This window comes from Schistocerca americana, chromosome 3 (genome assembly GCF_021461395.2).
Source record: "Schistocerca americana isolate TAMUIC-IGC-003095 chromosome 3, iqSchAmer2.1, whole genome shotgun sequence".
Taxonomy (NCBI): Eukaryota; Metazoa; Arthropoda; class Insecta; order Orthoptera; family Acrididae; genus Schistocerca; species Schistocerca americana.
Window position 1 is genome coordinate 333,503,165 of NC_060121.1, and position 16,920 is coordinate 333,520,084.

General features: G+C 38.4%; 1 protein-coding gene across 1 annotated transcript in view; it reads right to left on the reverse strand.

The window, feature by feature from the left end:
* Positions 1 to 16,920, reverse strand: part of LOC124605462 (unconventional myosin ID) — a 156,250-nt gene that overhangs the window by 43,962 nt on the left and 95,368 nt on the right. Inside the window, exons 14-15 of the mRNA XM_047137151.1 lie at positions 1,924 to 2,089; positions 1,674 to 1,829 (exon numbers count right to left, since the gene is read on the reverse strand). Coding sequence (XP_046993107.1) covers positions 1,674 to 1,829; positions 1,924 to 2,089 — 322 coding nt within the window. The remainder of the gene's footprint in view (positions 1 to 1,673; positions 1,830 to 1,923; positions 2,090 to 16,920) is intronic.

A 16,920-nucleotide genomic window follows, 5' to 3' on the forward strand; every position in this document is an offset into this window, starting at 1 on the left:
CAATGAAATCAAATTATCATTTAACTGCAGTCATTAACAGGTTGTTTCCTAGCAGATGACATTAGTGAGACAGCAAGGAGTTCTATTTAGGAAACTGGAGCAGGAATATGCATTGTGGATGTTGTCATAATAAAATGTGCGCCCCTTGCAACTACCATCGTTATACTATCCCCAAAACAAACACAGCTAATGTAAGCATTAATGACTGCATGAAAGAAAAGATCAGTACATACCAGTGGTTTTCAAACTGTGGGCCGTAGCTCCTATGGGCATCACAACCTTACAGTAGGGGCGTCGCTGTGGTTTCATAAGAATGATTTGATGCAGTATGCTCTCTGATTAAAGGAACAACATGTGCACTAGTAGTGATATCTAGCAAGCCAGCATGTAAGTGTGTTTCTGTGTCAGCATGATAGATGGCAGTTGAATTGTACTACCTGACTCATTTATGTTTATTCAGTAACAATCAGTTGGAAGGTTAGTTTATCATTTATAATTGTTGTTTGTCTTTTTTAATATGTCTTTCTTTGTTAGCAAGGCTAAATGTTTAAATTTAAGTACAAAACATAATACTTCAGATTATCATGCAGCTCTAAAGACTTTGAATAGATGACAATGCAGAAAGTATGATGACAGTTACTTGAATTTCAATTTTATGTGTACTAATGTCATGTGTCCTAGCTACTGAAAGCAAGCTTCGTAGTAAAATGAAACAACATCTGGAGTCAAATCACAGTATTTTGGTAAACAAACCAGAATAATACTTTTCCCATGGGTTAAAAAATACAGGAAAAACTATCTTCCATTTAGCCTGCTTCATTCCTACAAATGCTCATCTTTCATCTTACAAGTTACCTGCCATGTAGCAAAGAGCAAGAAACCTCACAAACCACTAACGTGAAAGAAAAAGTTGGATGATAAAGATATTCATTTCCACTCTTCTCCACAAGTGTTAGAAGATAATGACTTTCGGCTTATTAAAGAACTGAAGTTTGTGTTTGTCAATCATTTGACTGAATTCAGTGATTACATTTTGAAGTACTTTCAAGAAGAAGTTGATCAGCACAACTGGATCACAGATCCTTTCCGTTCAGAGCCTCTATGACCATTTACCAGTGAAGAACAAGAGAAATTCATTAATATTTCTCCAGACTCCACATATAAATCAAGGTTCATGTCCTCATCGCTGCTGGAGTTTTGGAATGTGGTGAAACAGAGTATCCGCAAGTAGATAACAACACCCTACAAGTTTTGACACCTTTTGCAATGTCCTACTAAAGTAGATTTTTCAGCTTTGGCATTGATCAACACTAAGTATATATCATGAATGGGGCAAAGAGATGTGAATTGCCATTTCCAGTCTTGTGCCAAGATCTGAAGAATTTATGATGAAGAAGCAAGCGTATTCTCGCCCTAGATTTCATTGCAAGAATAAGATATAACAACATTAATAGTTGATTAAAATGTGATATGTCAACAATTAATAAAGAAACAACTACTCTTATTCAGTTATCTAAAAAACTTCAGTTTACATACCAGTGTTGGATGTCATGTGCTAATTGAGCCATCTGTGTTTATGTCTCAGGTCAAGGGAGTGGTGGACCCAAAAAGTTTGGAAACCACTGGTATATAAAATTTTAAATGCTTACTAACTTTAAAGAATCTTTACTCACCTTCTGGAATCTGTCTGACGAACGAAGGCTATTAACACTTGTCATGAAAAGATTGGCATTCTGGTTTTCACTACTCTGGGCAAGATAATTGCCTTCCCACTTGCGTGTTTGCCCCCAGTGTGCACGCTTCCCTCGCAGTGCTGATGCAGCTATAATCTAAAAGCATTATATATGCACTATGAGAAATGTACCCATGTCATTAAGTAGCAACACAATAAATTTTTGCTGGTAGTCTGTAGTAATTATATACCTTGAGCTTCAGCTGTGGCCATTCATCTCTTGGAATTGGCCTTAGGATCATCCATGCTCTCCAACGACTGTAAATATTTTTCAGAAGGGGCACTAGAGGGCGTACAGCCACTGGTGGTGATGGCCATATAATAGTTTTTCCATAATCCCGCAGTGATTTCACATGCCTGTAACAAAACATTATTCCATACAAGTGTACGAAACGATAATTGAAAAACCCAAGACAACAACAAAATGGTGTCTTCATTAATGTTTTATATAAAATTAATAACAGAAAAAATATTATGAAAAGGAAAGTTGCCACTCATTATATAGCAGAGATGCTGAATCCCAAACAGGCACAACAAAAAGACTCTCAAATAAATAAATCTTTCACATGACTTGTGTCTAACATTATAACTCCTTATAGAGAAGTGGGAGATGGCAGGTAACATTACAAACTATATTTTATCACAGATGCTCTTGACGATTTGAAATAACTGATAAAGTATTAACAGCTTCCTCTCATTTTAATATTAGATAATGTATGCTGCATTCACTCTTAATCCAGGACAATATGATAAATACAATGAGCTACATCAACTAAGTACCATGATAACTTAATAGATGAAGACACACTGAACATATGCTATTATGGTTTGCACAGCTATTTCTTCGGCAATGCATTCATCTGGCTGTGTACAGATTATACAGTATGGTGGCGTTTTGTCACTTAACACAACAAGAATACATCAATAGTGTGTTTCCACTTATCAGTCATCAGCTGATAAATCTCATCACATAATCACATTGTCTGGGACCAAAGCCGGCCGAAGTGGCCGTGCGGTTAAAGGCGCTGCAGTCTGGAACCGCAAGACCGCTACGGTCGCAGGTTCGAATCCTGCCTCGGGCATGGATGTTTGTGATGTCCTTAGGTTAGTTAGGTTTAACTAGTTCCAAGATCTAGGGGACTAATGACCTCAGCAGTTGAGTCCCATAGTGCTCAGAGCCATTTGAGCCATTCTGGGACCAAAATATGCTTCTTTTTCAGTTTATCCAAATATCTGAAGGAACTAAATTAACAGTAGCAGGTATAATGTTACTACATATGCACTCAAGCTACAAGAAACATACTCAAATAAAGAGAAAATTTTTTGGCTTGTCAATAAAAGACTGTTTAAGGTACAGAAAAAAATCACTTATTTTTTGACAGTGTCTCATTTTACGTCTATGTAGAATGTCCTACATTTTTCAGTACACAGATTTTATCATTATGAGAGGTTCTGGAATATCTGTAAAATATCAACAGCCAGCCAAAAACTTCTTTAGATATGGAAATAGGACAATGTCAGAGGGAGGCCACATTCAGTGAATACACTGATCATCTGTCTGCCTGACTTTATTGGAAAAGAGTGAACACAAATGCTTTTGCATCTTAGAGAAGACCATGATTGCTGTCTTCTCTCTAATACACTATCCAATCTGGACTTTTCATTGTTTGGCACTATCTCTTTTGTAAATCACTGTCCTCTTCAATTACCTCCAGAATAACACAATACACAGTCTTCCCATGTTCTTTTTGTTTCAATATAAGACTTTTTGAATCATCTTTTCACAAATTCAAATCATAATTTAACTTTTCCTGCAAGGAGTGAAAGTTCAATTTAGTTGATAATATGTATTTTAATCCTTGATTACTGATTCAGGAAATGTTAATTTTTTTTTCATTCCACATTATAATATATGATAAATTTCTGCAATTTGTGATCAAAGAAAATAAACTTTTCAATATTCATTTGCCACTAATGCTTATGAAAGACACTCATTGGTCAACATAGGGGACATAAAGGAGAGCTTTGGTCTTTCTCCGCTGTTTCTATATTGTTATTTTACTTCTTATTATTAGTAAGTGGTTGGTCTTCCTAATTGTTATTTATCCTTAATATTTTCATGGTCTTCTAAAAATGGTTGTAAAACTTGACCTTGTAATGAAAGGTAAAACCAATAAACATACAACAGCCCCCACTTTTTTTTTTAAGTTTGGCATATACTTCACCACATGATGTTGGTCTACTTTCTCTTGTTTATTTCCATAACAAACAAACTATATGAGCACACTCCTTACGAATGCACCCCAATAACATAGTGACAGTAAGGAGGCATAGCTCACCCTGGCCATGAGACAGATTTTTATGAAAGAGGGAAACATGCTGGGAGGATGCCAACATTATCAAACACACACACACACACACACACACACACACACACACACACACAAATACTTTTGCAGCAGTAGTTGTTTCATAAAGGTGTACTTTGTGTTAGTGTACTGAAAGACAGGTTTATAATAAACTAATTCAATATTGGCATGAGTTGTGGGTCACTATTTCAAATCCAACCACTACATAGTTATTCATTACTTAGTATTTATCATTTCTAGAAGATTCTTGAAATATCGTATGTCTGTAATGTGTGTACATTCTGGAATATTTTATGTTTTTTTAAGTACCATCACTTTGGAATATTCAATGTTTGTATAAATAGCCGCACTCTCCATCCAGGAGTTCAGTTCTGTTCTGTTCTGTTCTGAATGTATGTTGGTTTGTAATAAATCTGCTTTTAGTGCTAAGTGTTGATTTCATTGATGACCCTGCTTTCAAATTTAAACTTCAGTGTTGTTACATCGTGACATCATCTGGTGAAGATATCAGGTATTTCAAATTACCTACATCATTGTGTCACTTATTATGCAATGAAAATGCCATCCCCTACAGGGACAGGGACAGGAAATGGAATACAAGCATTACTTTTTTCCCGTGGTCCATATACTCAGGAGACTGACAGCTTCTAAAAGCCAGCAGTAAGTCAGCTGCACATCAGGCATCCATCAGTGATCTCCAGAGATGCTGGCCAGAACCCAATAAAATGACTGAAAGGACTTGATCAATTGCTAAATACAACAGAGCATATGATATAATGTGTTTGGCGAATGCGTACTTTTTACTTGGATGGCAAAGCCAAGCAAAGGTTTGAGAAAACAGAAAAGAAGCTCAAAAACTGGGATAAATTCCAGGCCAAATTGAAGAGAATGTTTGGCAACAAAAGCAGCAAGTCCGCTTGATGGAAGAAAAATTACAGAATAGAGTCCAATGTAATTGGGAAACACAGTCCTACTCAAGGGATGTTTGGGCTCTATGCCACATTTTGAATCCAAATATGACATAAGCTGACAAAATCTTGCATTCAATGAAAGGAGTTGTTGGAGGCATGTACCAAGCTCTTTTGGTAAAGGATGTCACAATAACTGAGGGATTCATCAAGTAGTGCCAGTAAATTGAGGAAATGTAACATGAAAGAATTGGACAGAAGAAATGTGGTCCCTATGACAGTTGTGGAAGATCACTGTGTCCTTGGCACTCTCATACGCCAGCTTGTGAAAGACGAGAGACAGCATTTTACGGCAAATAGAGCTGTCATACCCTGTAAGTGAGAGACAGCAGTGAGGAGGTAAGGGAAGAGGTGTACTGCTCTTTAGTGTCAACAATGTATGAAAAATATTGATCACTACTTGCCGTAAGGATAGCATGTTAAGTTACAGAAGGCACAACTAAAAGGCACTTACACATTAGGTTTCTGATACAGCCTTTGTCAGAAAAGGAAAAACACACACACACACGAAGGGTTGGTGCTTTGGCAGGGGGCAGCACACGAAAAAGGGTGGGAGATGAGGATAGGGAGGAAGTGATAGGACAGAGCACGTGAAAACTTGAGTGGAGGGTGTGAGGACAGTATGTTATCATAGGTTGAGACCAGGATAATTGCAGGAATAGGAATTATGTTGTAAGGATAACTCCCATCAGTGCAATTCAGAGAACCTGGTGGTGGAAGGGAGGATACGGGTGGCTCGGGTTGTGAAGCAGCATTGAAATCGAGCATGTTATGTTCAGCTGCATGCCCACACTTGTGGATCCTTGCTTTCTGGTTGTGTTGTTACATTCATCTATCGAGGATCAGCATCTGCGGCAGTCACACCTCCATAGACAGTTTTCCTGAAGTTGGCATCCAGGCGAGCGGTCATATCTAGGTATGGTGCTGGAGAATGGCTACAATGTGTTGGTAAGCAACCTCATCCAGGGTATGGTGATGGCCTTTGTCTCACAGATTGACTACAATCATTTGCAGTTGGTGATGACTGTCAAAGGTAGCCTCTCCCATTGTCAAGCGGGTCTTTAGTTTCCTTGAAGCTCCCTTTCTCGATCTGCCTCTGAATTGTAGTACAGTTTCATATGGATGGCATGGACGACTTCTCTGTGTCTTGTCTTCTTGCTGAAGGACTGTAATTGTGAACTTAATACATGACTTCCAGCAAACTGCCACAGGACCATTGACAAGATCTACATCCATAATGCTGTAGTTGATTCCAATGAGAACTTGTGAAATAGTGGGTCACTGATTCTCCAGAAATATCACAAGATGTGGTGCATGCACTGTGGTGTAGCGGTTAGCGTGGCTGTTAGGCATGCCATGGGCCACCTGCTTTGACCATCAGGCATTATTTGTTATTTAGTAATTGCCATTTCTGGAAGGTTCTTGAAATATGTTGTACGTGTAATATTCGCATATTCTGGAATATTCAATGTTTGTATTAATACCAGCATTCTGATATATTCAATGTTTGTATAAATAGCTGCGCTCTCTGTCCAGAGCTCAATTCTGTTCTGGCTATACATGGTACTCGTTATGAATTGCTTTCAATGCTACGTGTCATCGATGACCCTGCTTTTGGATTTGGACTTTAGTGTGGTTACAACATGACAATAATCTATTAAAATACATGTCATGCATGTGAAATACTTCAGGGAAATAAAAAAGGCATGGAAAATAAACCTTGAAACTGCACACAGGTTAAAACTGTATATTAGGCTGGAGAACACAAAAAGAACATTATTTAGTAATGTACTAACAACCTGCCCTGGCTTCGCACACATAGTGATTGAGTATCTATGGTCAGACAACTTGCCTTGTATAAGGGTAATAGGTTATACAGGGCGTTACAAAAAGGTACGGCCAAACTTTCAGGAAACATTCCTCACACACAAATAAAGAAAAGATGTTATGTGGACAGGTGTCCGGAAATGCTTAATTTCCATGTTAGAGCTCATTTCAGTTTCGTCAGTATGTACTGTACTTCCTCGATTCACCGCCAGTTGGCCCAATTGAAGGAAGGTAATGTTGACTTCGGTGCTTGTGTTGACATGCGACTCATTGCTCTACAGTACTAGCATCAAGCACATCAGTACATAGCATCAACAGGTTTGTGTTCATCATGAACGTGGTTTTGCAGTCAGTGCAATGTTTACAAATGCGGAGTTGGCAGATACCCATTTGATGTATGGATTAGCACGGGGCAATAGCCGTGGCGCGGTACATTTGTATCGAGACAGATTTCCAGAAAGAAGGTGTCCCGACAGGAAGACATTCGAAGCAATTGATAGGCGTCTTAGGGAGCACGGAACATTCCAGCCTATGAGTAGCAACTGGAGAAGACCTAGAATGACGAGGGCACCTGCAATGGACGAGGCAATTCTTCGTGCAGTTGACGATAACTCTAATGTCAGCGTCAGAGAAGTTGCTGCTGTACAAGGTAACATTGACCATGTCACTGTATGGAGAGTGCTACGGGAGAACCAGTTGTTTCCGTACCATGTACAGTGTGTGCAAGCACTATCAGCAGCTGATTGGCCTCCATGGGTAGACTTCTGCGAACGGTTCATCCAACAATGTGTCAATCCTCATTTCAGTGCAAATGTTCTCTTTACGGATGAGGCTTCATTCCAACGTGATCAAATTGTAAATTTTCACAATCAACATGTGTGGACTGATGACAATCCGCACACAATTGTGCAATCACGTCATCAACACAAATTTTCTGCGAACGTTTGGGCAGGCATTGTTGGTGATGTCTTGATTGGGCCCCATGTTCTTCCACCTACGCTCAATGGAGGACGTTATCATGATTTCATACGGGATACTCTACATGTGCTGCTAGAACATGTGCCTTTACAAGTACAACACAACATGTGGTTCATGCACGATGGAGCTCCTGCACATTTCAGTAGAAGTGTTCGTACGCTTCTCAACAACAGATTCGGTGACCGATGGATTGGTAGAGGTGGACCAATTCCATGGCCTCCACGCTTTCCTGACCTCAACCCTCTTGACTTTCATTTATGGGAGCATTTGAAAGCTCTTGTCTACGCAACCCCGGTACCCAATGTAGAGACTCTTCGTGCTCGTATTGTGGACGGCTGTGATACAATACGCCATTCTCCTGGGCTGCATCAGCGCATCAGGGATTCCATGCGACAGAGGGTGGATGCATGTATCCTCGCTAACGGAGGACATTTTGAACATTTCCTGTGACAAAGTGTTTGAAGTCACACTGGTACGTTCTGTTGCTGTGTGTTTCCATTCCATGATCAATGTGATTTGAAGAGAAGTAATAAAATGAGCTCTAACATGGAAGGTAAGCATTTCCGGACACATGTCCACATAACATATTTTCTTTCTTTGTGTGTGAGGAATGTTTCCTGAAAGTTTGGCCGTACCTTTTTGTAACACCCTGTATACACAAATCTTCCTCATGAATTAGTCTGTCTAATACAGAAAACTGTATCAAAATCCCTACAGTAATTCTTGAGATTAGCCTTCACATACAAACAGAAAAATGTGGTGGGTGATTTTAATTTAGTATAACATGTAGATACAGAGGTACTTTTGTGAAGTTTGCAAAGTAGGAGAGAGGGCCTGGCAAAATTAAAGTACTAGGACAGATCATGAGTTGTGTTTCCATGGCTCAGTCAGTAAGAGGTTTTCCCATGGAAGTAAAGGTTCTGGGATTGAATCGCAACCCAGCACATGTTTTTAATTCGCCAGATAGTTTCCAAACAGTGTACACTTTACCGCAGAGTGAAAGTACAGTCCTGAAAAGAATACTACAACCATCAAACAGTGTCAGTTTGCCGGCCCTTTTTTTATTTTTTATTTATTTAATTGTTTGGCCATATTGGACCACTTGAGTCAGTCCACATTCAATTCTTCTTTGAAGGTTGTACTATTCAGTTCTTGCAATCCACCTAATACTGTTTCATTCTTTCCAATAATAATTTTCTCAATCTATACGATATCTCTACATCCCTTCTATGTGTCATTTCCCATGAAAATTTGTAGTACTTAAGAAGAGTATTAATTTTATCTTTGCTCTCTGCATCTGTTATTTGGAGTCCAGCTGCTAGAAGATCTTGCGAAGTTTACCAGATTCATCATCTTCCAGTCTTTTTTCTAAGACTTCTCAAGTTATCACAAAATCCTATTTCTTTGTATTTGCAAGATGTGAAAGAAGTATGACATTCTTTTCTTCTTCATTATGCTGGTGATAGGGTCTATCCGTCAATAGACAGTTTCATTGGGGAAGATTCTCCAGACTCCTTCAACCAGGTATTTTTTATTTACACAAGGTCTGATGATTCTTGTTTCGCCTTTAAGGAGCCAATCAGTTCCTCTTTCATTTTTAATTTGGAACAGAGTTTTGCAAGTAAAAGTGGTTTCCAAGAGATTTATTACTTTATAGAACTGGATCACAGTGTCTACTGACAAGCATTTCTTATTACAGATTGACGAGGTTAGAAATGGAGCTCTTTTCATTTTGTTAGTTCTATTTAAATATATTTCTTTATCACCAAGATACTTAAACAGCATACTATTTTAACCTTTTGACTGTTTATGGAGACTTTACTAATACGCAAGGGTTTCATGGGCATGATCTCATTTTTCTCAAAGGAAACTTGTAATTTTTAAGGTGATTGTTTGGAAACTGGTGATTTGGGCATGAACTTTTTCCATTTCAAGAGCTAACAGGGCTAAATCATCTGAAAACCACAGGCAGTTTGTTCTCGTTGAGGGTTTTGTTCCAGTTACAATTATGGGTGGGTTTTCTTTTTGTCAAACTTCAGAAGGCAACATTAGAAAGAGGTGGGGATCATCTAACATCTTGTTTCAGACCAGTTTTCATCATGAAAGCTTTTGAAATTTCTTCCCAGAACATTACCTTGGAATCTGTGTTGGTTAAAGTTAGTTCAATGATTTTTATTAATTTGGGATGAAGACCATATGATCTGACAATTTTTAGAAATGTGAAACTGTGTACACTATGCTTCTCTGAAATCTGTAACTAAAATAGAGATGTTTACTTCTGGACTCACAATATTCCATTATTAGTTTCAAGTTGAAAATCTGGTCTGAGCAGTATGTACAAAAACATCCTTGGTCTTCTTCAAGTTGTGGTTTCAGAATGTTTTCGATCTTGTCGTGAATGACATGTGAGAAATTTTTGTATGTGCAGTGAAGAATGGTTATTCCTCTGTAATTATCTGAGTTGGCTCCTTTTTAAAATAATGTATGGATTAGTCATGTGCTCTGAAATTTTTTCTGTGGTCCACATTTAGACTAGATGATGGTGATGATTTATGATTGCATCTTTTACTGTATTTTTTCAGGTTACTGTACATATTATGTCTATGCCACATCCCTTGCAATTTTTTAGTTCTTGAATTGTAAGTTTACCTTGTTGATGGTTGGAGGATCTATTAGACAAGGGCAATTAAAATGAATGTATCGATATTTATTTGAAACATTCCCAGTTAGCCAATGCAATTTAAAAATTAGTTGCATGTTTCTGCAATGATCTCTGTACTTTATTGGTTACTGTATGCTAACTTTCCCGATTTCTCTCTCAAACTTAATGTTGGGCATTCATAAATTTTAAGACAGCTGCCAAAAGTTTTGTAATAATCTCATAATATCTTTTCCTTGAAATTTTATTCCAAGATTTCTAGGGTGTTTTCAAGATGTTTAACATTTTGTCTGAGGATTTTTATGGCTTGAATTCTTCTGTTTTCTTAGTTCTAAATTTGATTCTTCCAACTTTTAGACTTGGTGGTTTATCCAAGCTTGGTTTCTTCTCTCTATGCCTGGCTGCATTCTTCATTCCACCAATTAAGTTTCTTCTTGGGATTTACTGGAAGTAATTCTTCTACTTATTAATTTGATATGGTTGAATCTTCTCTTATTTTTCTTTGCAGTTTCTTCTGTACCACAGGAGTTTTCGCAGTCCTGTGTGTCTACAATCAAGTCACCATGTGGTGTGATGGGTAGTACATTGTGCACTTGCACTGTTTTGTTTTCTCTTTTACTACTCAATTTGTAGACAGCACGTGGGGAGGAGGACTGGAAATATGCCCATATACAAAAACAAATTTCTCATAAATCATCTTGTGAGATGTGTGTGAAAGGCAGTAATGTTTTTTTCCCCTTATCTTGGAACTGACACACTAGCCAAAACCAGAATCCTATGCAAATTAGCTATAATTCAAGAACTTCCAACATGTCTTTTATAAGCAATTTGCTTTCCTGGCAAAGATATAAGAAAAGTAACTGTGAAGCAATGGGAGTGTAAAAGAAGAAGTAGTGTAACAGACCAACCAAAGAAGGAAACGCAAAACAGTTGGGGAATAGAAAGGAATACAATAGTTTAATCACTTAGAAATGAAATCAATACGGATGGAAGGGAGTTAAAGGAAGATGATTTTTAAAAAAATGTAAAGGAAAAGAAAAAAAGTTGAAAGAACAGATTCAGTAAATGCAGCAAAGTAAAACAGATTTCAAAGAAAATAAAGCAAAGGAATCAACACTACGAGTGTGAACATGATTCCACTGGTAAATGTAGACGAGAGAACAGATTGATGGAAATAATAAATTGAGGACCTTTGTGAGGTGGAGGAACCATCAGCTAATGTAATAAAACAAGGAATAATTGTTGATATGGAAGGGAGGGAGAGGGGTGGGGGGAGGTACGGAATATTCTGAAGTGGGATTAAAATTCAGGGTAAAAGATATCAATCATTAGATTTGCTGGTGACAGGCACTGTTAGTCTCTGTGAAAGAGCAAAGGAATTATAGGGCCTGTTGAAAAAAGGAAGGAAGATTAAGAAGGAACCATCCCAGCATTTGCTTGGAGTGATTTAGGGAAATTATGAAAAACTTAAATCTGGATGGCTGAAATGGGATTTGAACCATCATCCTCCCAAATAAAAGTCCAGTGTAGGGTCCCTTGAATGGAATGAACATTTTACTGAGCAACTGAACGCTGAATATGGTTTTAGAGTAAACCTAAGAAAGACCAAGGTATTTAGGAGCAGCGGAAATGAGATTAGTGTCAAATTTAACATTAAAATTGAGAAACATATGAAACAGATGAAGTGACCTTGGAAGCCAACTAGGAAATAATAGGTGAAGCAAGAAGGAAAAAACATACCAGCACAGATAAAAATGGCATTCCTTGCCAAAAAAAAGTCTATTAGTATTAAATATAGACCTTAATCTGAGAAAAAAAAAATCTGGGACTGTACGTCACTAACACATCACATTATGCATGAAAATGAATCTTAGACTGTGGGAAAAACAGAAAAGAAGAGAACTTTAGAGTTTGCAACTTGATGTTAGAAAAGCATGTTGAAAATTAAGTGGACTTATAAAAAATGAGCAGGTTCTCCACCAAACTGGTGAGCAAATGAATATATGGGAAACACTAACAAGAAGAAGGGACACAATGATGATATGACCCATGTTAAAACTTCTTGGAATGAATTCCATTGTGCTAAGGGTGTCATAGAGGGCATTAACTGCAGGGGGAGACAGAGACTGCAATACAATAGAACAAATAAATCAGGAGAAGTGTTACTTGGAATGAAGAGATTGGCACAAGAAAATTGTGGCAGTCCACATTAAACCAAACAAAAGATTAAAAGATTGAGAGAGAGAGAGAGAGAGAGAGAGAGAGAGAGAGAGAGAGAGAGAGAGAGAATAAACCTTTAGATACTATGAATGATGTTGACATTTACACTGCCCTCATAAATATATGGAAGAAAATCTGTTTCAATCGCTTCAAAGCTTTTTACTGGCTTGGAAAATAGGTCACCAGCAGCTTCTCTGTCAACATTTGTTTTACATAAATAAATAATGAAGTGTAGTATGTCTGAATCTACTACTACGACACATATGCTCCTAGATTTTACACTGGCAGGCAAAGGGATTATCTAATGCTGTGTTGGCAGGCAAAGCCACCATCTCATGCTGTGTTGACAATTTGTGTACATAAAGATTATCTTTCATTCCACACAGAAAAGATACTTCGTGATAAAATGACCCTTGTCATTACGTTAATTTTTTATTTACAATGTTTCTAGGTAAATCTGTCCTGTTCATCATCATTGTTCCAACTGCTTATATACTTCTCTCCCACAATTCCCACAGGACAGTAGTATTTTATAGAATTATTCCACATACAGCGTGTGCCTCTTTCTAGAGTACTAGGAACATAATGTTCGCATTAGGGTCCAAACAGAGCTGAAACATTTCATTTTCCTCCAGTACAAATTTCAGCATTACACTTGTAGTCTGTTTGACAAACACAGCTTGATCCCATTCTTTTCCAGTTTGTTTTTCATATATAGAGAGAATCCAATTGTCCTTTGAAAAGAGCAGATTGTTTCATGTGTGGAATTGCAATTCATTCATTAGGTTCTTTGTAATCTGTACAAGTTTTTCTACTTGCAGCACAGTATTCACTCTTCAAGATCATGGAAATAATCACAGTCTTCTGAAAATTTGTTGTTTCTGTCCACAAGATCATCTAGTTCCAAATCATTACTAATGGGTTCAATTATTACGTTCGGCAAGTGATGTCTATTAGCTCTGTTACCTGAATTACACATTTACATATTTTTACACATAAATGAACAGAGGAATGACTGGTACAGTAACACAGAATGGCAAAATGGAAAAAACCTTCAACAATACGAGGTGAGCGAGAAGAGTAATGAGACTGACAACACTGTGACCAATCTGGCAACACTGTGTTGTTCTACTTGAGTACACCAGTGTGTTGATACCTTCCAGATGCTCAATCCAAGAATTTGCTCCGTACAGCCATCACATTATTTTTGAGACTACCATCACTGAAGTTTTGTTTTTGTTGTGTGTTAGAAAAACAGAACAGTGGCATTTATACAGCAATGTTATGCCTCAAGTTTTGGGTTAAACTTGGGGAATCTGCGAGTGTGGCCTTCGAAATAAGGATGATGAGAGGTTACATTAAACACTTTCACTATACATCAAATTTTGACCAAAGTTTTCCACAAGCATAAGGTTTGGGCCAAAATGCTGCTGAAAAACCTCACAACTGAGCAGACTGACAATCAAAGAAATGCTTGTGTTGATCATCTTGAGAGGATTGTCCATGACCATGAATGGTTCAGTCATGTGACCATAGGTGATAAATTCTGAACTTTTGAGTACATTCCTGACACAAAGAGGCAAAGTGAGGAATGGCACACTGAGACAACTACTCAACCAGAGGAAAATGGAACGAGCAAATCGAAGATAAAAAAATACTGATTCACTTTTTTGATAGTAGGGGTATTGTGCATAGATAATTTGTTCCTCCAAGACAAAATGTCGACCAAGCATTTTACAAAGATGTCCTGGAAAGGCTCACGAAAATGGTGAATTGAGTGAGACTGGACTTTGCAGACATGTGGATGCTGCATCATGAAAATGCCCCCTATGTCACATGGCCTCTTCCATCATGGAATTTTTTTTCCTTAAAAGGCATTCCTGTTGTTCCACAGCCCCCCCAACACACCTGGTCTGAGTCCTTGCGACTTTTTTCTTTTTCCAAAATTGAAAAATGTCATAAATCTCATCATTTTGGGACTCTGGAGAAAGTTCAAAAGAATGTGAGTGACATGTTAAAGACGCTACCAGTTGAAGTCTCTCAGCGCTGCTACCAAGACTGAGAACAATGACTCAGCTGGTGTACAGCTGCCGAAGGGAACTACTTTGAAGGGGACAATATTGTTGTTTGAAAAAAATAAATAAATAAAAACTTTGGTAGATAACAGATCAGTCCCATTACTTTTCTCACACACCTCATAATCCCAAATAAAAAGTAATTTGTTATGCCATCAAACCATGAGCAGCGTATTTATGATACACAAAATAATGACTCCTGGAACTTGTTAATGTAAAACACAAATTTAGTGGTGACTAAATAAGTTGGAAGTGAAGAACTGATTTTAGCACTGTGACCTGATTCGGACACTGAATCAGATGAATACACCATCGTTATCCGTCCAGAGTTGTAATGTTGCCTGGCCACAACACGGGTGGCATGAATACAGTGTCTATTGGCAAGACTGTCTGGCAGCATTAGCAATGACGAGAGTGCACATGTTTTACTCAGCCAGTTGTGTTGATGTATCTAAAGCTTTCCGGTTTCCAATGTTACTATTTGCACACAGCGACATGGCTTGTTCTAGGTTATTTCACTCTGTTTGCTGTTTAGGTATTGTTCGTTTGCTGTTGACAATTCTTTTGGCCTCATGTGTGAATCCCTCTCTGTTTGTCCTTTTAGATTTGTATATTGTTAGCTGCCGTCCACTAGGTCTTTTTGCCCACTTAACCATTTTTGAGAGGATAAATCTAACGATACTCCGTCACCCAATATGTGCATTACAAAAGTGGTGACGAGGCTGACTCTTGCATGCGAATAAGTTTATGTTGATGGAGCAACAGTTTTTGGAGCTTTGGTAGTATCAAAAACCACTGCAGCAAAAACAGTAGAAATAGATGTGGCTGCAAGAGTTGATTAAGCAGAATGCACTGCTGATTCAAAACATGTGGATGCAGCCTGTGAGTTGAGGACCTGTGGGGCATAGTGGTGAGTCATATAGATATAGCTGTCAGATTAGCACCAGACAAGAAGGTACACTTTAGAGGTTTGGAATCATCCTACCTCCAGTTAAGTACAATTGCAAATATTGCCAAAATGTTTGAGGTGCTGGCACCAGCTCAAAAAGTGTTTTCCTACAGCTGGAAAATAGCTTAGCTCTCCACCCCTTATCAACAAATTAGCCCCTAGCTGACATTCAGGGTGTGAATCCTGCATAAGGAAACTTTTCTTGCTCCCAAGTAGATTTCAACGAACTTAGAAAACAGATGCAACCTTGCCAGGCTTCTCGGCATAGACCCTGCTCCTTAGACTTCAAGAAATGATCCCCCTCAGTGTCAAATTCATCCTCACTGATGCTCATTTTCTGTCCAGACTGCTGTATGTGCCACAAACATCACCAATGTCCAAATTTTTTCAACATATGCTACACCCGTCACAAACAAGGCACTTGGAAGCAGTCTGCTAGGACAGGAAATAGCATTGCAGGCTGACGTGCTACGTTCTCCACTACACCGTGGGCAGCAGAACTTGACCAAGTGCGGGTGTTCACTTTAACTTCAGTCTCAACAGAACCCAGCCAAATGCCTAATACTCCTGATTTAGTTAACGATCAATGGTATTACACACAATTTCAGGTGAACATTGGGGCAGTAGTTTCTCTGATTAAACAGGACACCTATCAGTCTCTAGGCTCCCCCACCTCAGCCACTGCAGCAGCAGGTGATTTCATATAGCCGGCAAAAGATACCTTTGTGAGGGCAAATTACTGTACGCGCAAAACAGAAGAAAGTGGAGCCTTGTTGGTCTTAAATTCAAAGTCAGCTGTAAATATTTTTGGTTTAAATGTGTTCGCCACATTTGGTTTCCAAGTATCAGATGAGCTGAACCTGGGATCCAGTTCAGTACCGTTATAGGATTTAGAAACATTATTAGAGAATTATAGGCACTTATTCCAATCAATGCTGAGTAGGGCCAAGAGTTTGAAATGAATATTTCTCTAGCAGTCCACCATGCCTAAACTGTGTCATGCACGGCCAGTTCTGTTTGCACTGCATGGCAAAGTAAAGGGCATGTTTGAGAGGTTACAGGAATTGGGGGTAATTGCAATGATCACAGCTAGTCAGCAGGTGCTTACCATGGTTGTTGTTTAGAAGCAAAAGGGGTCATCAT